Here is a 22,138-nt window from a genome sequence, read left to right on the forward strand (position 1 = left end):
TCCGATGCACAGTGTGCCAGGTAAGGTGTTTCTGGACTGCTCATGGCGCATTGAACGGTATTGGTATGGCAGCATGTTTCCTGCAATGTTGTACGTACGTACAGCTATGAAACTCTGCTGTGTCATGTCCCCAAATGTGTGTCTCACGCGGTTTGAATGGATGCAGACGAACACAAAGCTGTGTTTCCACGCCCCGCAGTGGCCTGCATGCAGGAACAATGGACTGGCCTAAGCACCTGTGAGCACTTTGGCTCAAGCAGGAGAAATCATGCCCATTGCTGGACAGGGCCGATCCCCTGACCCCCAGGGGGCGTTGGGGAAACTTGTTAAAAGCTGAGACGTCTTCGTCTCTGGGCTCTCCCCTGGAATCCATCTTCTAAGCAACACCGAAGCCTGAGAATCTACCCACAGGGAGGGGTGGGGGGCCAGGTTGCAAGAGGCACTGTGACCGGCCTGTGTGTTAAGCGGAATACAGACTGACGTATTCATCTTAGGTTAAGATGCAAGTTATCTTTTAGTTAATTGTGATTAACTCCTGGACTTATTAATAATCTGACTTAGATTCACTTAAAATCTTACTGTGATCAATAAACTGATTTGTTTGTTTTATCTAAAACAGTGCACGTGGATTGAGTGTGTGCAGCGCCCTCACTCAGAGTGACAGAGCTGGTGCACATCAATTTCTTTGCTAAATCGACGGACGTGTGTAAATGAGCTTGCAGGGCGCGGTGTGCAGCACTGAACCCTGCAAGACGGCGGTTCCTGGGGTTGCATCTGGGACTGGGGGTGTTTGCTGGGGGTCTATCCCATGAGTGGCTGGCTAGAGCGCTCCTTCACTAGTGAGGGACCATTTACACGCAGGAGGCTGGGCGTGGGCCAACCCCACAAGTGGGTGGTTCACACAGCAGAGCAGTGTGTGTTGGGGCCCAGAAGTGAAGAATGGGGGTAACACATTCTACACACCAGTCCAGATTGCAGGGGGGGACATCACACCCCCAACCAGCCCTTCCTCGTCCCGCCCCAGGCACCTCCCAACCAGCCCTCCCTCCCTCCTGCCCCAGGCACCCCCATCTAGCCCTCCCTCCTGCCCCAGACATCCCCCTCTAGCCCTCCCTCGTCCCGCCCCAGGCACACCTTCCCTTCCTTCTTCCCTGGCCACGCCCCTCTGTCTATCCCTCCCTCCCTCCCCAGGCACACCTGTCTGTCCCTATTTCCATCCCGCCACACGCACCCTCTTCTCCCTGCACCCATCCCGAGACATATCCCTCTGTCTATCCCTCCCTCCCTAGATGGCTGGAAAGTCTGCCAGTCCCATTGCCAGGACGCAGCTGGTCGCCCTCATCCAGGCGGGTCCTCCTTGGCCCTGGTCCCAGAGTGGCCCATTGAGCTGGGTCCATGAGGACAAAAATCTGGTGCTGAGCACCCCGTCTGACGGTCGCGTGCGAGGAGCCAACTCCAGCTCGCGGTGGGTCTGAGGACTCCCCCATGCATCCCCTCTGAGCTCGGTCTTGGGGTGATCTCTCGGCTCCCAGCCCCCCTCCACGCCACCCCGACGGGCACCAGGTGTCAGAAATCTCTCCGTCTCTGGCGGCGCCACGTGGCTACCCGGCTCCAGCTCTGCCAGCCTAGATCAGGGCTTGGAATTTGAGATGGGAGAAATTCGGAGCAAAAATGAAACAATATCGAGTCCACTCCTGACTTTTCCATTGCTGAAACTTCCCCCCAGTTTCTTATTCGGTTCCACCCAAAACAAATCGCCCCCCTCCCCCGACTTTTCAGTGGCTCCAGCAAATCCTCTGCCCAGCTCTGCTCTCTAATCCCCCTGCACACCTTCACCACCCCCTCCTTGCTCACTGTGGGCAGCACCACCAGGCAGCCTGGCACTCGGGCATCCCTCCTGCAGCTGCATCCGTCTGTCCGTCCCACGTTCCCTGGACGGGGATGGTTATTAACGAACCCCCACTGGGAGATGCCCCCTGCATCGCGCTCCCTCCGCCAATTTCTGTAGCAGATCAGGCCGGGGTGCTGGGTGGGGCATTCACATACGTTGCACAGGGCGCTGGGCATCAAATATCGGCCTTGACAACCCTGGGGTATGTCATTCATCTTGCCCCAAGCCCGTCCACCTTCCCTCACAAGGTCACTCAGTAATGAACTGAGATCACCCCCCACCCGACTATCCCTGTCCTGAGCCCCCCACAGCTCTGCCGGTGCCCCTCAATCCCAACCCGCAGCCCCCTGCTGTCCCAGCCCTGAGCACTGACTGCCAATTGAACCGAGCAGCAATGCTGACAGCAGAGAACTGGCAGCTCATTGCATTAGTGACGGGATTGGATTTGAACCTGCGGCGTGGAAGGTGGGAGCTGCGGGGGGGCTGGCTACATCCCTCCCCCCATCTATTTTCTATCCCTGACCCAGCAAAGGTCAGAGCTGCCGTCTCTCCCCGGGCACTGCTCCCATGTGGGACTGTTTTGATCTCGAACCCAGGTCTGGAAATGTCTTGACAAGATCCCCTGTCCCTTCTCCAGGCCTGGCTCTGCTCTCTTGGGGGCGGCATGGGGGCTTGGCCAGGATGCAGAGCTCTTCTTAACCTTCGCCCAGTCTAGGTAGAACCCAGGAGTCCTGGCTCCCAGCCCCCACACTCTAACCTGTAGACAGACCCTCCCGGCCCGAGGCCTCCTTCCCGAGGTTCTGCTCACTGAACAGAGGAACTGTCAGCCCAAGGTCTGAGCCCTGCTTCATGCCCCATAAATCAGCGGCTGCTCGTCCTTCAGCTCTGGAAAGGTTCCTTCCAGCAACGGCCCTGATGCCTCGCCCGGCAGCAAAACTGCCTGTCCCCCTCCTGGTGCTCGGACCCAGGAGTCCTGGCTCCCAGCTTCCCCACTCCAAACACTAGACCCCACGGCCCTCCCGGAGCCACAGACAGACCCCGGGAGTTCTGCCTCCCAGACACCCTGCTCTCACACGCTGACAGTCCCCAGCAGCCGGTGGCCTCTGGCAATGACCATACCACACGGGGAGGTACTGGCTCCGTTCAGCCCAGACTGCTTGGCTGCTGTTCTCCTGCCGTGTCCTTGGGCAGGGGCTGAGGGGCCCAGTCCTGCTGCTTGTGTACACGCCAGAGTCATTCCGGTGCAGCGGAGCCCCACAGTGCCGGGCAGGCACTGCCCAGATCCCGACTGAGATCAGGGCCCCCCACTCTGCTGGTGATGCCCAGTCCCTGACCGAGATCAGGGCCCCCCATTGTGCCGGGCGCTGCATAGACCCCAACCGAGATCAGGGCTCCAGGGTAGCAGGGTTTGTTAGGAGCGCTGAGGCTTTGTTACTGTGGGGAGCAGGCTGGTATGTTTTAATGGATCTCCAAATCCCCCGCGGGGCTGATCTCGCTGCAGGAGCAGGTACGCGCCGTCAGGTAAGGGGGTGAGGTTTGCTCTGGGCTGGCTGGGGTGCAGCGGCTGTGTAGGCAGGGATCCCCATGCCCTGCTGAGCCCCCTCACCCTGCTCCTGCAGCACAGCGCCCCCTAGTGCTGTGAGGCTCAGCTCAGTTCTGACGGGCAGGGCACAGCGCTCCCTGCAGCACAAACCCGGCACCAGCTCTGGGCCTGGGTCCGGGCCAGGACTGAAGGGGTGGGGCTTCTGTCCCTGGCACCGGGGGGCTCTTGTAACCCCCCAGCCCTGTGGGCACAGAGAACATGGTGCCTGGACGCCAGCCGCAGGGAGAGCCGAGCTGTGCAGGACATTCAGTCCCACACAGGGAGACGCAGGGGGAGGCTCGGCAGGAGGGGCGCAAAGGGGAGCCGTGGCTGGGAGGGGGACGTGCAGGGGACGAAGACCAGGGAGGGAGGGGAACTAACTCCCCAGTCTCATCGGGGCGGGCAATGTACTGACAGATGCTCTAACCACCAGACCCCACTACCCTCCCAGCGCTAGGGATGGAACGTGCAAAGACAAGATGGGGACACAGGGGGTGCAGAGGGCATAGGAGGTGCAGAGTGGCGGTGCAGGGGAGCAGAGGGCACAGAGTGGCAGTGAATGGGGTACAGGGGGTGCAAACGGAACGGGGTACAGAGGGCACAGTGGCGGTGCACGGGGTGCAGGGGAGCAGAGGGCACAGAATGGTGGTACAGGATGTGCAGAGGGGGTACAGAGGAGTGGCAGTGCATGGGGCAGAGGGACTATGGGGGTGCAGGGTCCTGCTGTTTCCCCTCTGGCTGAGTGGAGTGGGGGCTGTTATTTGTGCATCGTATTGGATTTTGCTCTGGGTCGACACTGGACGCACTCACTCTCCTTCCCCCCCCTCTGTCCCCATATCCCCTGCTTGGCTCCATCCATTCATTCCCTCCCCCACCCACTCCCTGCAGCACTCTGGGGTCACAGCGAGGGGTAGCTTCTACCCCAGGCTGGACACTCCCTCCAGGAGCTGGTTTGCAGAGTGTGTGTGTGATCAGTGTGTGTGTGCCCCGTGTGTGAGATCAGTGTGTGTGTGTGTGTGTGATCAGTGTGTAAAATCACCGTGTTAGATCACTGTTTGTGGTATCAATGTGTGTATGTGATCAGTGTGTGTGAGATCAGTGTGCATGTGATCAATGTGTAAGATCAGTGTGTGGGTGTGATCAGTGTGTGTTTCAGATCAGTGTGTGAGCGTGAGATCAGTGCATGTGTGATCACAACCCTACCACTTCCCTGCCCCAGCAATTTCCACAGGGTATCGCTGCCTGCCCTGCACCATCCCTCTCCCTGACAGCCGGTCGATAGCACTTTGCATTTGCCGTCCGTGGCTATAATATCGGCGTGATAAATGGAGTGCTGTCCCGCTGACCGACCCTCCCCTGTCCCCCCTGGGACTATATGGATAAGCTGCATGGCTGGCGGCCAGGGGCCTGCGTGATGGATCTCCCCGCACTGCAGCTGGAGTGATGGGGGACTGTAAGGAGCTGCAGGGTGCAGGGCGGGGCTCAGTAGGAGGCGCTCTCCCCTCACTGTCACACTGGCCCCTCTGTCCCAGCACCATGTTAGGGGGAGCTGTGCTGCAGGGAACAGCAGGAGGGTCAGGAGGTAGGCATCTCCTTCCTTCACTTCCTGTCCCAAAGGGCCAGCAGCTCAGCATCGGGTGAGCCACCTTCCCGCTCCCCAGTGTGCATGTCTGTGAGAAGCGGAATGGGAAGGGGGTGTAAGGTCTCGGTCGGGGTCTGTGCAGCACCTGGCGCAATGGGGGGCCCTGATCTCGGTCAGGGTCTGTGCAGCACCTGGCGCAATGGGGCCCTGATCTCAGTCAAGGGTCCTTCACCAGAAGAGCTTACAATCTGAATACACAAGGGAAAAGAGAGGTGCACAGAGCAGAAGGGACTTGCCCAAGGTAAATGGCAGTAGAACCCAGGTGTCCTGACTCCCAGTCTAGTGCCTACCCCCAGGGCTGGGCTAAGCAGAAAGACTCCAGTCATTTGCAGTAACCCAGTGGGGTTGCAGCCCCTCCTTTGCCCCAAATTGCAGCGGGAACCCCGAGGCAGAGCGCCTGACACTGTGCACAGCCCCCTCTCCCCGGTGTCAGTCGCACTCACACGTCATTCCCTGCTGCTGCAGCTGGGGAGACTCAGTGATCCAGCGGGAGGGGGTGAGAACAACCCCCGCCCCCTTCCCTGGTAGGTCTCGGGGGACCCCAGATTTCTGTGCCTCTGCTCGGGGGAGGGGGAACACACAACTCAGGCACGGGGAGTCACCAGCTCCCCGGGTCCCCTCAGTCCAAGGGTCTCTGATGGCCGGGAAGGACAGACCCCCCCAGGGATACAGCATGGGGGGGTGCTGGGGAATCTTGCCCACCACGGTTTTATGCACACACGCACACACAGACTACTTTACACACATGTACATACACTGCTTTACACACATGTGCACACTGTTTTACATACACACAACACTGCTTTATACACACATTGCTTTACATATACACAGTCAGACACTAACACACAATCACATACACATGCTGCTTTATATGCGCATGCACTCAGAACACACACACTTACACACACACACACACTAAGCTGTGGAACTACTTGCCACAAGATGTCACTGGAAGGCAGCAGATTCACAAGGAATGACAGGAAGAGCTTTAGAACAAGGTAGGGCTGGGAGCCAGGACTCTGGGGGTCACGCCCAGTCCTGGGAAGGGAATGGAGTCCAGTGGTTAGAGCAGCGGGCTGGGAGCCAGGCTTTGGGAAGGGAGTGGTACCTAGTGGTTAGAGCAGCCCCCAGACATGGTCCAGCTTGCAGGCCTCCTGACCCAAAGGCCTGGCTGGGCGTATGGATGTGGCTTCATCTTCCCTGGATGAGCACAGCAGCTGGCTGGGCCGCTGCCATGCATTCCCACGGGGCTGGCTCCAAAACACAGACCACAGAGGGAGAACGGCGCCGCTTCTCACACCCACCCCAGCTCCACCACCTGACACACCCCACGTCCACAATCGGACAGATACACACAAGCACCCCAATACACAACCTGACACCATTTTACACACAAACCCCAAATTCTTCAGACACACTTCCCTCCCCCCACCTGCCTGCCCACCTCCATCTACATCCAATCACTCATGGCCAGATTTCTCCGCACCTGCACAAAGAACTGGGATTCTCACAGCCCCATCCAGCCGGGCCCCCAGCCAGCCCAGCTCCCCCGACCGAGGGGTGGAAGCAGGTAGCGCAGGGCTGTTTATGCCACATCTCTCTGGGGCCCAGTGAGGCAATTCCCCAGACCTGGCTTGTTTTCCACATCTTACAATTGCTTCTGTTGCTGTGTAGGTGATGAAACTCGGGAGGCGGGTGTGCCGGCCTGAGTGTGTTGACAGGGTGTACGTGCACCTCTGGGATTGTGTGCACATGCATGCAGTGGCGGGTGTGTGCATGGCAGCGTGTACAGGCACCCGTGCGTGTGTGTACCTGGGCACAAGTTTGCAGGAGCGGAGGCATGTCTGTCACACAGGCTGTGTAAGCAACCAGCTGACTTGCTGGGACTCAGCTCTTCAGTTGACCTCATACAAACACGCCGCCCGGCTCCACACATCTGCACCCTGCTCCTCCTGCCACGTTTGCAGCAGGTGAAGCTACTCAGGAGCTGGTCACGCGCCGTTTGTCCAGTGACTGCACAGAGCTGGAGACCCAGATCGCTCTGTGTTAGGTACCTACACTGCAGTATGGGAGCAATTTCTCCTCAATTCGCCCCCCCTGCACACACACACCGGAATGCATTGCCCCTCACGACCTCCTGTGAGGCAGGGCAATGCTGTTATTCCTGTTATACAGATGGGAAACTGCCATGGACAGGCAAAGTGATTTGTCCGGGGTCCCACAGAAGCCTGTGACTGATCAGGGACTTGAACCCAGATCTCCTAAGTCCCTGGCTATCGCTCTAACCACCGGGCAAGCCTCTCTCTTCAAAGGGCCACCCCTTCTGCACCTGAACCCGTGACCCTGTGTGTGCTGCACTAAGCAGCAACACGACCACGGCACCAGCCGGCCCCGGTGCCGCAGTTTGGCCTGATAGACCCAGCGGATGCTATATGCAAGGCCATTGGCCGGTAATACTCACATTTGGCTGGGAGCCGGTACCCACAGCTGAGCTTGGCTTTCCCAGTCTCACACCCGTTCAGGGATCGGCATTCCTCTTTGAGCAGCTCCCCGGCAGCCCGGTGAATGCACCCGTCCACTGCAAGGCAGAGAGGTGGCAAAATGAACAGGGGGTTGTTAGCCTGGCATCAAACAGTATAGTCAGGGGCACAGTCACACAGGTAATGTCACTGTGGGCCGGGCTGAGTGCAGTACCACCTGCTGCCACTGGGGACTTCTGGCGCTGCTGCAGCGCGTGGGGTGCAGTACTTCCTGCTGCCACTAGGGGGAGATCAACACAAATGGTTAACTGTCCTACTATTGCTACCAACATGATGCCCTTAGCCTGAGGGACTTCAGGGCTGACGGTCCAAGGTTTTATCTCAGCCGATAATCCATGGGGATGATGCGGGGTCATCACAGATATTGCAGGAGCAAAGACAGGTCACCCACTGAGGTCAGTGCCCTGTTGGGGGCGCTGCACAGACACAGGGAGAGATGGTCTCTGCCCCTGAGACCTCACAGTCTAAAGGGACAAAGGGTGGGAGAGGCAAACAGGCAATGAGAGGGAAGGCACTTGCCCTAAGAGGTTAGTAGCAGAGGTGGGAATATAACCCAGGAGTTCTTGCTCCCAGCCCTCCTGTTCTAACCACTAGACACCACTCTCCTCCCAGAACTGGGAAGAGAACCTGGGCGTTGTGACCCACAGCCCACCGGACTCCCAGCAGTCCCTTTGCTGTCGTGCCATAAAGAAGCCAGAGACTAAATTCTTTGCTTAACAAGGACAGTCCAGGGACCTTGGCCACAATACTTCTGATAGAAGAGGCTACCGCCCCGGGATGCTCATCCCGCATAGTGCTGGCTGTTCGATGCACACGAGCGCCCACATCCCCCCACCCCTGGGGGCTGCTGGTTCTTGGAGCTCAGCTGGGGAGTGGGGGGATAGAGATCCTAACCCGGTCGGCCACCCCCCTTCCAGACCTCCAATCTTATTACGGGTCTCAATCCACTAGAGCTAATGAATCCCATCTCGGTCCCCTTCCCCGCCTGCCCCCACTCCCTCCAGGGAGGAGTAGGTGGATGGATCATAAAAATAAGCAGAAGCAGATTGTAATTATTGTTTTTGAAAACAATCCCCCCTTTCCCGGCTTCATTGAGCCAGACGGATTTACACACTGCTCTGGGGATTAGCAGGCAACGTAAGTGTCGTCCATTTGTCATTCGCTGCAGCTGAGCTAACCACTAGTCACCACTCCCCTCCCAGACCTCGGATAGAACCCAAGACTCCCCATGCTAGGCCCTCCCCTGTTCTAACCCACCAGACCCTAGTCTCCTCCCAGAGACAAACATAGAACCCAGGAGTCCTGACTCCCAGCCGCACTGCTCTAGCCATTAGACACCCCCACCCCCTCAGTGGGGTGGGGCGTGGACGCCCAGGCTCAGGCGGGCTGGTGGGAGGGCGCTGTCAGTGCCGAGTCCATTACAGTGACGCATTGATTGGGCGTCTCCATTATTAGCTCGTTGCCAGTCCATCCTGCGATCCATAAAGCGATATTTCACCCGCGGGGCCTGGGCGGGGGGTCGATACCGGGTGGGGGGAAGAGGGGATCTGGGCTGGATTGGAGCCAGTGCTGGAATATGGCACAGACAGAGGAGGAGGGCTAGGTGCGTTGGCACCTCTCTGGGTGTGCGCATCTGGGGCAGAGTGTCAGGCTGGGTGCCAGGAGTTGGGGGTGGGGTCTGGTGGTCAGTACACAGCGAGGGCACGGGGTGCTGGTGGGGACAGAAAGGGGTAGCAGATGCTAGGGGGGCAGGAGGACAGCAGTGGAGGGGTGGCAGCGGCAGGGGAGTTGGGTGCAAGTGTGGGAGACAGTGAAGGATGAGGTGCAGGAGGGGATGGTGGGGGTACAGAGCGGGGGCTGGAGGGGATGGGGCAACTGTGGGAGATAGGGGTTGGATGCTGGTGGGGTTGGGGTGGATAGTGGGGAATGGGGTTGCTGGAGGCAGGGGGTTTAGGTGCTAGCAGGATTGGGGGGAGAGTGGGGCTGAGGGGTTGGGTGCTGGCAGCATTGGGGGGGGACATTGGGGGATGGGGTGGGGGTTGGGTGCCGGCAGGGTTGCAGGGACAGTGGGGATTTGGGGGGACATTGGGGGATGGGGTGGGGGGTTGTTGCTGGCAGGGTTGGGTGGGGGCAGGCTGCCAGGCTGTGCATGGAGGGGCTATTTTTGGAAGCTCCTGGCCCCCAGGGAGGCGCCTGTCATTTCCACTCGGCACCATGGAGCTTTGAATCCCTCCCTCCCCCCCGGGCTTATCTGTTTCTGGATTCATAAATCCCCAGAGCAGGAGTGGGAGAGAGCTCCCTCCCCCATGCATTCCCCCCCCCCACATCTAAGGTCCCCCCAACCCATCCTAGAGAGACACCCTCCCTGCGCCCGTTCATCTCTCTCTTTGCTGGGAAATGGACTCAAACTTAGCTCACCCAACCCCCCTCTCCTCCCTCCCCCTCCAACCAGCCAGTCCCCTGCCCCAGGGCTGGATTGGATCAGAGCCAGCACCCCTAGAGGGGACACATGCCCTCTTTCATTCCCCCAGTCCCCACCCAGCCAGTCTGCCCTCTGCACACCCTGGAGACAAGGTCCCCCATGCAGCACCATAGGTAGATCACTCTGCCCACGGACAGGACACTAGGCCTGGCGAAAATGTGATGCCATTTTGTGTACATGTGTGTGAGACGAGGGCCTGTGGACTGCATGAATACGAATGTTTCATGCCCTAGCACTGAGGCCGCGCAGCTGCCAGCTAAAGCACTCGTGCCCCTGTGAAACTAAATTCCTACTGAGAGATTCTGGCAGGAGCCGAGTCAAAGCAGCAGGACGCCCAGGGAGCCCTCGTGCCACGAACAAGCATGGATAAAAGAGCAATTGCGGGCCACGCTCCAGTATGTGTGTGTGTGTGTGCGGGGGTGGGGGGGATCCCCAGCATGTATTGCAAATCAGGGGCTACAAAAACAGACATGCACTTGGTACCCTGCACCTGCCACTGAGAGGCAGCCACCTCTGAGGTGGAGCCTGGGTGAGTTATACAGAGATCCCTGAGGGAAGCAGCTACTCCAGGGAGATGGGCAGGTCCCCAGGGTGTGGGGTCTAGCACAGCAGAACTCAAGCACCCTCTAGGCTGAATGACCCACCCCCCCAGCCAGACCCCCTTAGGAAGAGGTACTTGCCTGCCCCTGCTGCAAACAGCCCAGAGTTAGGAATATAACCCAGGAGTCCTGACTCACAGCTCACGTGGCTCTAACCCACTAGACCCCCAGAACCCAGGAGCCTCAGGCCCAATCCCACAGCTCTAACCACTGGATCCCACTGCCCTCTCTCGGACATGCTGCTTGTTAGTGTGATCTCTTTACCCATCGCTCCCCGGTTTGCCTGCCCTGCCCCCCCCCCGCCGAGCCTGCTGGAAATGGGTCCCTGGATAGCGATTGGAAGTGACAGCTGCAGGAAGGAGAGCGATGCCTGGGAAAGGGCAGTGTGTGTGTGTGTGTGTGTGCGTGCGCGCACGTGAGATCATGAAATAAACAACCGCACACAAGGGCTCTCTGTTTGGGGAGTGGATGATGAGTCTGGTGAACAGACAGAAGGCTGCAGACAGACACGCAGACAGAGCCACTAGGGGTTTGGCCCCTTGGCTCTGGTTTGTAAGCCCAGAAGGGGATCTGCACACCCGCCTGTTAATACACCCACCCTCCCTTCCGTGCCTTGTGTGGGCAATAACCCAGGCCTACAGATTCTGAGGAGATGGGTGGATCAGCAGGGACCCCCATGGGATTCAGCGAGGGGGGCTCTGTAGGAGGTGCTCTCCCCACACACCGAGTGCAGACCTCAGTATCCCCTTGCAATGCTAGGGAACACTGAGCTGTGGGGAGCAGAGTCAGGGCTCAGTAGGGGGCACTGTACCATGGAAATGAAGACTGACCCCAGTGGCTCATGCCCGTTATAACCACTAGACCCCACTATCTTTCCAGAGCCGGGAATAAAACCCAGAAATGATGACTCCCAGCAGCCCCTGTTCTTATCCCCCAGACACCACTCCCCTCCTGCAACTGGGGAGAGAACCCAGGAGTCCTGATGCCCAGACCCCCTGCTCTAAGCACTAGACCCCACTCTCCTCCAGATGGACATTTGTAAAAGCCAACGCAGGGATGGCTGAGCAGGCTTTGGCACGGTTGCACACAGGTCCTTTGGGGGCAAGGCACAGCTCTTTTTTCCTAAATTGTCCAGAATCCCCCTGGGAATGGCTTCCCCCACGCCCCCTCCACTCCCTAGCCTTGATGTCCTGGAGCATCCATCCACCAACAGCTCAGCTAGGGAGCGTCTGATTAGGCAGCCTGGTCTGTATAATGAAGACCCTAATCCCATCTGAAGTGCAGCGCAATGGGATAGCGCCAGTAATCCACTTCCACCCTTATCCCTTACATAAGGGAATGGACCCCGGAGCCATCTGTCAGCGACGGATTAATCCCGGTACAATCTCATCACGGACAATTACGGCTCCCTCCCACCCTGCGGCTGGGATCCAGGCTGCCGTGAGCCAGGCACGTAACTGTGCAACAGAGGATGTACCAGGGAGGGAGAGATCCCTGCGGGCCCGTGGACGTCACACAGGCTGTACAAACCCAAACCCAACCCACTCTCACTCACTGGACCCCACACTTCTCCCAGAGGCAGGAATGGAAGCCACTGACTGCGAGGGGACAGCGCCCCGTACTGCGCCCCCCGTTCCCTCCGACTCCTTCTCTTGCACTGCTGAGCATGGAAAGACCTGGACCAGATCCCCCCCACACTGGGCCAGAATGGCTAAATATCTAGGACCCTGGCGATGCAAGTGGGCCCCGGTCCGTTCAGCGAGGAGCCAATTTACACCAGCTGAATACAGTCTCTGTTCACTCTGCCAGCCCACGCTGCCCATGCTGCCCATGGGCAGGTACCCTTTATGCCCTGGCATCTCTCCAGTGGGTTTTCCCTTCTCTATTCTCTTTGCTCAGGGGATGCCATTTCCAAGGGGGAAGCTGTGCCAGGGACTTGCTCTACAATGCCAGCTTGTCTGTTGGTTTATGGCACCATGGAGAGGGATGCAGGCTCTCGTGCACTCCTGGATTAACGCTGCGGATGTGCAGAGCGAGAGGGTAGGTGGGTGGGAGTCAGAGATGGGCTATAAAGGGCAGTGAGCGTGAAAGACTCATGATGCAAAGCAGGAGAAGCGCTGGCTCAGCAAGTTGGAAGTACCTAGAAGCTGGGATCGTGGGTCTTTGGAGAGCCCGTGGATTTGGGGAGGGGAGCCGGGCTTTAAGGCAAAGAGCCGATGATCCCTGCCTCCGTGTCACCCATCCCAATTTTCAGAGGTGGGGGGAGACCTAAATGTAAGCGTCTTCAAATTGTGTTTTCTGCCTCTTAAAATAAGTGGCCTGATTTTCAAAAGCTCTGTGCTGTGGGGCTCAGCAGGGGGCACTCTCTCCTGGGAAGTCACTGATGGAGGGCAATGCTAGGGGGCACTGTGCTGCAGAGTGTGGGGCTCAACAGGGGGAGATCTCCCCTCTGGGTCAGTTCTGATAACCGCGTCTCAAGTTCACCCTGTAGCCATTACTCCACACTCCTTTCCATGGGGCAGGGAGAGAACCAGGAGTTCTGGCTCTCAGCCCACCCACCCCCCAAAAGCTGGAAACAGAAATGTGGGAGAAGTCTCCCAGCCCCCCCCGCTCTAATCCACTAGACCCCTCCCAGACCTGCAACCCAACACAGGGCTACCAGTAGGATGTAATACTTGTATGCAAAGTTCACGTGTCAATAATGACCAGAGAAAATACTCCTTTTTCCTCCAACATTTCCAGGGTGGTTTTTGTCCCAAATTAAAATCATTGTCTCATTCGGAGCCAGATGGAACTCAGCATTTTGGGACGTTCTGACCTTTCTCCCGGATCAGAACACGAAGGCGGAAATGTAACGTGCAAGGGCATTTTGGGAAAACATCATTCCTATAAGGTCGAAATGTTTCCTTTGCATAAGGTTGAATCGATAATATAACAGAACGACAATCAAAACGATAAAGTGAAAACAAAATGAATTTTCCCACTGACAGTTTTGACGCAATTAATAGTTTGGCATTTTCTGAAGGAAAATAAGTTCCATCGGAAAAATTTCAACCACATCTAGTCTTCTTGTTTCTTCTTGCTCCCGTTTGTATCTGGCTGTTGTCTCTTGCTTTATGCTTAGATTGGAAGCTCTTTGGGGCAGGGTCCGTCTCTTTGGTTTGTGTTTGTACAGCTCCTAGCGCAATGGGGTCCCGGCACATGGCTGGGATTCCCGGCATGATGATGATACAGATAATATATGTAATAAACATGGCTTGACATAATAATAAATGTTTCAGAAAGTTTATTTTTGTTTTTTCAACCAAAACCTGAAACTTTTTCGATGCAAAATGTGGCTGAAAACCACAGGGAAAAGGTTGCTTTTGCCTAATTTTTCATGGGTTAAAACCCCAAAATCGTTCCCAATCTGGACTTGCCACCCAGCTCTCTCTGGAACTAGACTGGAGATGGAATAGGCCGTTCATGCAGAGAGCCCCTGCCTGATGTTGTGATCAACCCCAGAAGGGCCCCTCAGCCTGGTATCTGGGCAGGGCTGTCATTACTATGCAGGTGGGGAGGCGAGCAGCAATCCAGCAGGCAGGCGTTCCAGTGCCCTTTGGCAGCTCTGACATTTCTGTGTTTATGGTAGTATCTGAAAGGCAGGGCCGATTTCACTCCTCATCCTGAGCTGATGAAACCACATACGGCACAGTCCTATGTGGGGCAAAGCGTCTTCTCCCCACGGCTCCAGGAACCTGTCTGTCCCACTTCAATTATACACCAGCTGGCTCCTGGGATGTGAGAACCCAGCCTCCCATCTCTAACCACTAGACACCACTCCCTCTCAGAACCAGGTACAGAACCCAGGAGTTCAGGCTCTCAGCCCCTTCTGCTCTAACCCACTAGATCCCACTCCCTTCCTAGAGCTGGGAACAAAACCCAAAAGTCCTGACTCCCAGGGCTTGGGGTTTTTTCCATGGAAGCTGTTTATTATTCTCATTATTATGGTTAAGCACATGAGATCTGTCACTCTCGATCAAACTAATGGGCCCATCTAACCCGGTATCCCCTCCCCCTGCCATCCAGGTCAGATCAATGGCCCAGCCAGCCTGGTATCCCTAGCTCCCTGCCACCCAGAACCAGACCAATGAGCCCATTTACCTCAGTATTTGACCCCCTTCAGCACGAGGTACCAACAGGTGTCTCTCTAAAGCAGCAAGATGCCCAAGGAGGTGAAGCTATGTTGCTATGTTCAGTGGCACCGTTTCCTGGGTCTTTAATATCACTGCCTCCTAAAATCTGCCACGAGAAGAGACCTCCTAACCTCCCAATTAAATGGGAAAGAGGGTGCAGGGGGCAGAGAAGTTCTCCAGCAAAGCACAGAAGTTTGTATCTTCAAAGCCCTGTGCGGCTGCTGGCAAAATGCAATCAGCGGCAGCGTCTCTAGGTGAAGGCCGTTGGGAGGAGTGGTTAATTGTGGAGCCCATCAGCAGAGCGGCACTAACGAGCATGTCCTGTTAATTAAGTCTCGGAGGGCAAGGCCATGGTGTGCCATATTCTGGCAAATATCCCGCCTGCCTTCCCTCGTGGCTAATAAATAAGACACCTGGTGCAGGATGATAAAGGAGGGTTCAGGGCTTCGTTCTTAGCAGAGGTGAGGTTGGCAGGCAGAGGTTGTGGCACGCTCACACGACGTCGTGCAAACAATGCACCCGGGGAAGGGGGAGCAGTGGGGGTGAGTCTGTGGGCAATCACCGGAGACTCACACATACACACGGGCAAACGTTTGGACAAATGCGCACACACACACGCATGCACCAAAACTCACACTCACAAACGCAGTTTCGCACATAGGAACAGATTTGTACACACATGCATGCAGGTACACACAAACGGGCAAAGGAACACCTGCACACAAACACACATACCCATACGCATGCTCGCAGCCATGGAGTCCCATGAACGCAGAAACACACATACATGTGCGCATAGACAGACAGACAGGTGTGTATGAGGATGGATGGCTAGATGAGGGGGGTGTATGGGGACAGACAGATAAGACAGGAGGGTGGCAGTGGCTGGGTTAAGTGACTGCCTCTAGTAACAGTGGAAACCGCATACGGAGAGCCCCCTCCTTGCTCTGCCCTGGGCCCAGTTTGGGGGGGAGTGAGGGGTACCAGAAAGGAAAGGCCAGGAACAGTGAATGCAGGGAGATGTGGAAGACAAACAGACAGGGTCCAGGCAGTGGGCTTCCTCCACGGAGTGGGCCTGGAAGCCAAAACCGGAAGCTGGGTTCTCTCCCCAGCTCTGGAAGGGGTGTGGGGTCTCGTGGCTGGGGGGGCTGGGAGTCAGCACTCCTGGGTTCTCTCCCCAGCTGTGGGAGGGCAGTTGTTAGACTGCGAAGGAGCACAAAGGGTGTCAGCACCAGGAAGGGGGAATGCCCCAAGGCTGCTGTCCTTCTGACTCACTCCCGCTGTCCTGAACAGTTCCCTGTGCTGGAGGGAAGTTTTGGGGGTTCCGCGTGGCAGCGATGGAGCTACATAATGGATAGAGCGGAGATCGTAAAGAGAGAGTGGGGAATAAATAATACAGGCCCTGGGTTACGTAAGGGAGCTAAATAATAGATAGTAAAAATAGTCCCTAAATAATGCAGCCCCAGGATTATGGAACATGATGAGCCGTGCAGGGAAAGGGGGTGGCAGGGGATCATCAGACACGGGGGACTGGAAATCTAAAGGGGTGTGTGTGCGTGATTGATTTGTAGGCACTGGGTGCAGGCCACATCACGGAAGCATTACAATGTGATGGGGGCTGTCTGTGTCCCACTCCCCTCCCCTGGTGGCAATAGATGGAACCCAGGAGTCCTGACTCTCAGCTCCCTCCCAGCTCTAACCACTAGACCCAACTTCTTTCCCAGCACTGGGGTCAAAACCCAAGAGTCTTGGCTCCCAGACCTCTCCGGTTCTAACCACTAAACCCCACCCCCTTGCCAGTGCTGGGAGCTAGAACCCTGGAATCCTGACATCTACCTGCCCTGCTCTGCCCTAGCTCACTGGTCCCAACGCTCCAGGGGAGAACCAAGCCAATGAAGCAGGCTGAGCGGCAGGGGGACAGAAAGGGGCTGGGAGCGGATCTGACGGTGCCAGGCAGCCAGAGTGTGCGGGTGAGCATGTAACTCAGCCATTTGGAACAGGAGAGTGACAAGCATGTGGGAGGGGGCAGAGAACTGCTCCCAACAGAGGCCTGGCTCAGGGGTGAGGTTAACGGACACCTCTCTGATCCAGGGGGCAGAGAGACGCTACCGGAGGGAGGGGGATGTGGAGGATTCAGGACCAGGAAGTGAAACAAAGGAATGAAAAAAGCAAGGACACCAGGGTTCCCTTGGGGGGATACAAGCGCCAGACCTGTAGAGGGGCACAGCATCCTGAGGTGGAGGCTAGAACCCAGGAGTCCTGGCTCCCAGCCCCCTGCTCTAACATCTATCCCTCAGGCAGGAATAGAACCCAGGAGTCCTGGCTTCCAGGCTGGGCTAGTGTGGGGCTGGGGGTGTTGCCATCTCAGCACCACTGGCAGCTCTGTCCCCCTCAGGAGCCAGCCTGTCATGGGGGGCTGGGAGAGACAGACCTTCCTTGCTCTACTGGGCCCCAGGAGCACCATGGTCCCTTTCAGATCCCTCTGGGCTTATGTCTCACCAATCTCGAGGTGTAAATAGGCTCCTCACGGCAGCTCCATTCGTGTGTCGGTGGCGGCGCAGAGCTGACCGGGGAGGGGGGCTGGGCTGCTATTTGGGGGTTTTTGCTATTCCAGGAAGGGAGAGAGAACCAAAAGGGAGCATATTAGATCCCACTGCAGTCCCAAAGCTGGGGGTATCACTCACCCAGCTGCCTTTGCTGTGACCGTTAGATGCCCCTCACCTCTCTGAGCTGGGGAGAGAACCCAGGAGTCCTGAATGATAACCATTTCCTGGATCATGCTTATCAACACCTCTCCTGTTCTATGAACTGAGTTTGCTGGGTCTCAGTTTGGTTCTCTGGCCCAGCAAAGAGACTGGATGTATGAAGGGGCCATAGGGATGGGGCTGTCCACTCTGCCCCTGGAATGTCTCCTGCAGTCAGGCCTCTGCAGTGAGCAGGGCTCCCCGAAACCACCTTAGGGAGCAGGTAATCTCCATCCCACTCCTGCAATTCATCTCTCCTCCAGCAGGGGTCGTGGTGGGGCAGGGAGAGGAGCCGGTGTGGCACTGGGGCATGGAATGGGCAGCAGAGGTTGCCCAGGTAGGGGTGTGCCAGAAAAGGGGAATGTATGAGATATAATGGAGAGAGGGCAGGTGTCGTTGTGTGACAGATGGACAGACGGACAGACAGGCTGGGGCAGTGAGAGAGGAGGAGAAAGGAGGGAAAGCTGAGCGAGGGAGTGCAAGAGTCCAAAGGAGAGGGAGTGAAGACATGAGATAATGGGGGGAGGGGAGAGTGTGGATGGCAGGAAAGTGGGGATCCAGCCTGGGGCTGCAACCCCCCCCCCCACCTCTGGGGCTTTCCGGAGCTCACTATAACCTCCAGTTCTGTGCTCGTTAGCCCAGCCCGGCTGGGGACTCATTATCTGAGCCATTCTTTAATTAGAGCTTGTTTACCTGTAGCCTGTGGCTCCCAAGAGGCTGGGAGGGACCCCGAGCCCTGGAAAACAACCCCCATGCCTCGTACGACTCGCAGCTCAAAACAGGGACAGGGCAATCTAGTGGTGAGGGGGCAGGGCTGGGAGCCAGGATTCCAAGCACCCCGCAACAGCACAGACTCCTCCCTGCCCCCAACAGCACAGTCCCACTTTCCTGCACACCCCAACAGCACACGCCCCCTGCACCGCTACAGCAGAGCCCCTTTCCTGCACCCCCAACAGCACAGCTCCCTCATCCCCTTAGCCTGCCCCAATCCCACCCCCGCACTGCGAGCTCTGCAGTCCACACTGTGACAGCACAAAGAGACCCATAAATGCCAAATAAATTCATGATTGATTCCCCCCGTGTCTTCCAGCACGTCCTGCTGCCAATGCTGATCACACCAGTGCCTGAGTCAGTAGCCAGCCAGCTCCCTGCACCGGGCCCAGGCCCTGCTCTACCAGCTGCAAACAGCATCTCTGAAGGGTCCATGGCAACCTCCTGTGACACTGACTGGCAACACCTGGCTCCCACTGATTCCCTCTCTCTGGTCCGATCCATGGCTCCATCTGTCTTTAGCATAATCTAGCCCCAAGATCCCCTTGTGGTTCTAGATCCTTGCCTTTATGATGGTTCTAAATCCTTGCTCCTGTTGAGGTTGTAGAGTCTGACCTCTATGGTTGTTCTGGAGCCTTGTTCCTCTTGTGGTTCAAGATCCTTGCCTCTATAGTGGTTCCAGACTGACGAGAAGGTGGTGCTAGATCCAGGTTCAAGTGATGCTAGATTGTGGTGGTTCCACAATCCGTGACCACGTGGTGGCTCTAGATCAATGTTCTTTGTTCTAGATCACAGCAACCATCATGGTTCTAGACATAGCCATACAATGTTCTAGATTGATGTTCTTAACACTGCTTGAGCCCATGGCTGCTGATGGTTCTAGACACCTGATCACAGCGCTTCTAGATCCACATTCCTAGTGTGGTTCTAGACCATTGTTCCTATGGTGGTTCTATATCCAGTTTTGTATGGTGGCTCCAGACCCTGACTCCATCAACTGTTCTAGATCCTGGCTCCAATAGTAGTTACACGGTCATATGATGGTTCTCGACAGTGGCCACTGTTGGGGCTAGGTCTATACTTAGATCTTGACTCCTATTGCTGTTCTAGACCTATAGCAGATCTACACTCCTAAAGCAGTTCCAGACTCAGACTCCTAGAGTGGTTCTAGACCTACATTGACATTGTGGTTCTAGACTGGAGCTGGCATAATAGCTTTAGATACTGTCTGCTCTGAGCTTGAGGACTGAGCTGCTGCAGTATTTCTAAGGTTGAGCTGCCTTAGTGGTTCTAGGTCTGAGTTGCTCTACAGCAGTGGCTCTCAAACTTTCCAGATGACTGTACCCCTTTCAGGAATCTGATTTGTCTTGCATACCCCAGATTTCACCTCACTTAAAAGCTACTTGCCTACAAAATCAGACATCAAAATACAAAAATGTCACAGCACACGAGTACTGAATAATTGCTCACAGTCTCATTCTCACCATAGAACTATACCATAAATCAGCTGGAATATAAATATTGTCCTTACATTTCAGTGCATAGTACGTAGAGCTATATAAACAAGTCATTGCCGGTATGAAATTTTAGTTTGTACTGACTTTGTTGGTGCTTATGTTGACTGTTGTAAAACTAGGCAAATATCTAGATGAGTTGATGTACCCTCTGGAAGACCTCTGCATACCCCCAATGGTACACGTACCCCTGGCTGAGAACCGCTGCTCTCGTGGTTTCACACCTGCTGGTTTGACTGACAGGCTGGCTGGTGCCATTGCTCGTGTTCTCAATTCACACGGAGCTGCAGGCAAAGTTCAGGTACAAGTGCCATGCAAAGCAACAGGAGGTTTGGGATGGGGTTAGCAGGTGCTGCTCTAGTTCCCAAGCCAATCAGCCTGGATCCGCAGACAGCATCCATTGGAAGAGCTCCATTCATTCCAACAGAGCAACCCTCCTTTACATCAACTGCGGATCCAGCCCCATTGATACCAGTAATGGGGACTGAGTAAGGCCACAGAGCCTGACATTCGGAACTGTGCTGAGGGCTAGTTTTAGGGCTACACACCATTTAAGGCCTTAGGGACATGGGAGTCCTGACTCCCAGCCCCCCACCCACTATAGCCCACCAGTGTCCCCAGAGGAGATGCGCAGCTGGTGCTAAGCAGCAACCAGACTACAGGGGTCAGCTGAGCACATTACTGCCACCCAACTGGTGCCCCAGTGCCCCTTGCACCTTCTCAACCAGGCTGCTGGCAAATCCCAGGGCTGGGTGAAAGGGGCTCTCGGAGCTCCATGCTGCTGCTTCTGGGGGTAGCATGACCCTGGGCCCTAGGCCATCTGCCCCTGCGCTGTCTCCGATCCCAAAGCTCCATCTGCTTCAGGGCAGCTCGGAAAATCCATGCACACACACGCAGCCTGCCCGTAAGGAGGCGGGGAAGGCGAGCAGTGAGGTGTAGAGCTAGAAATACGACAGCAACTCTAGCCTGGAACCGCTGCAGCAGGGATTCTCAAACTGGGGGCAGCCTGAACCCTTCAGAGCTGGGTGACCGGAGAGCAGCAGCTGGTGGCCGGGTGCCCAGATCTGAAGGCAGCGCTGTCCCCAGCAGCAGCGCAGAAGTGAGGGTAGCATGGCCTGTGGGGGGGATCATCACTTTAGGGGGGGTGGTCATCACAGCCTGAAATATTTTCAGTAGGGATCCCAGCAAAAAAAGTTGGAGAACCCCGGCACTATGGCAACTCAGGCCTAGCCAGGGTTACCCCCGGCCGGTATTTGATCAGCCTGGCTGTTTTTTTTATGGATTTGCCAGCTGCCAGAAAAATAATTGAATCTGCTGGGGTTTTTTTTTATGGGGCTCTAAAGATTTGCATTATCATCACAGTACGCTGGGATATCTAGTGTTAAAAGTCTCTGTGTCCAGCGAAAGATGCTGCAGCATTCCCACTTTTGCAATTTAAGTGATAACAGATCAAACCTGTTGAAAATACAGCAGCTGTCTGCCCACCAACACGCACGCGCCCCGTGTGTCTGTGTGAGAGGGTTTGAGTCACACGACAGTGAAGAGGCAAGTGATGTTATCAATCTTGTCTATATGTGTTATCTCTCTAGATACTGTAAGTGGCTGTTAAAGGGGTGGGGGTTGCTGAGTTGCCTTGTGGTTGGGGTTGCGGCAGGCTTGCTTTGGGGGGGGATGCCTTTTTTTGCATTTCAAAGATGGTAACCTTATGCCCAGCACTACTATAGGAATGGGGTTCTCCTGTCACTGTAGTTAATCCAGCAGTAGCTAGGTCAACACAAGAATTCTTCGCTGTCTATGCCAGGGACTGGGTCAGCACAGCTGTGTCTCGCAGGGGGGCATGGATTAGTCACAGCCTTGAGAGATGTAGCTGTGTTTCTGATGTAGACCAGCCCTTAGACCTTGAACAACTATAGCAACTTTGGCCTACAACCCACTATAGCGACTCAGGTACAACCAGTACAGCCAAGCCCTCTGCAGCTAGTGACCTGGGAGAGACAAGAACTGATTCCAAAGGCAGGCAGAAGAACTGTGAGCTGGAGTGGAAATTCTCAGAACTTAAATATAGTTCTGGCTACGAGGCATCTCGCTAGGGACAGAGCTACTGGGCAGCTGCAGGATGTGTAGGGAACTGCTTAGACAAGGCACCGCTTTGCTGGAGTGCTTCATGCGCCAGACCTCAATGGCAGGAGGACAAT

The 22,138-nt window shown here is 56.1% G+C and overlaps 1 protein-coding gene across 4 annotated transcripts in view; it reads right to left on the reverse strand.

Annotated features, from left to right (window-relative positions):
- Positions 1-22,138, reverse strand: part of MACROD1 (mono-ADP ribosylhydrolase 1) — a 176,915-nt gene that overhangs the window by 4,547 nt on the left and 150,230 nt on the right. For all 4 annotated transcript variants that reach the window (XM_067544021.1, XM_067544022.1, XM_067544019.1 and 1 more), the window contains one exon: positions 7,580-7,696. In XM_067544021.1, the coding sequence (XP_067400122.1) occupies positions 7,580-7,696 (117 nt within the window). The remainder of the gene's footprint in view (positions 1-7,579; positions 7,697-22,138) is intronic.

The sequence above is a fragment of the Emydura macquarii genome, unplaced genomic scaffold, assembly GCF_026122565.2.
Source record: "Emydura macquarii macquarii isolate MOO-44397 ecotype Brisbane River unplaced genomic scaffold, CSIRO-AGI_Emac_v2 contig_968, whole genome shotgun sequence".
NCBI classification, from domain to species: Eukaryota; Metazoa; Chordata; order Testudines; family Chelidae; genus Emydura; species Emydura macquarii.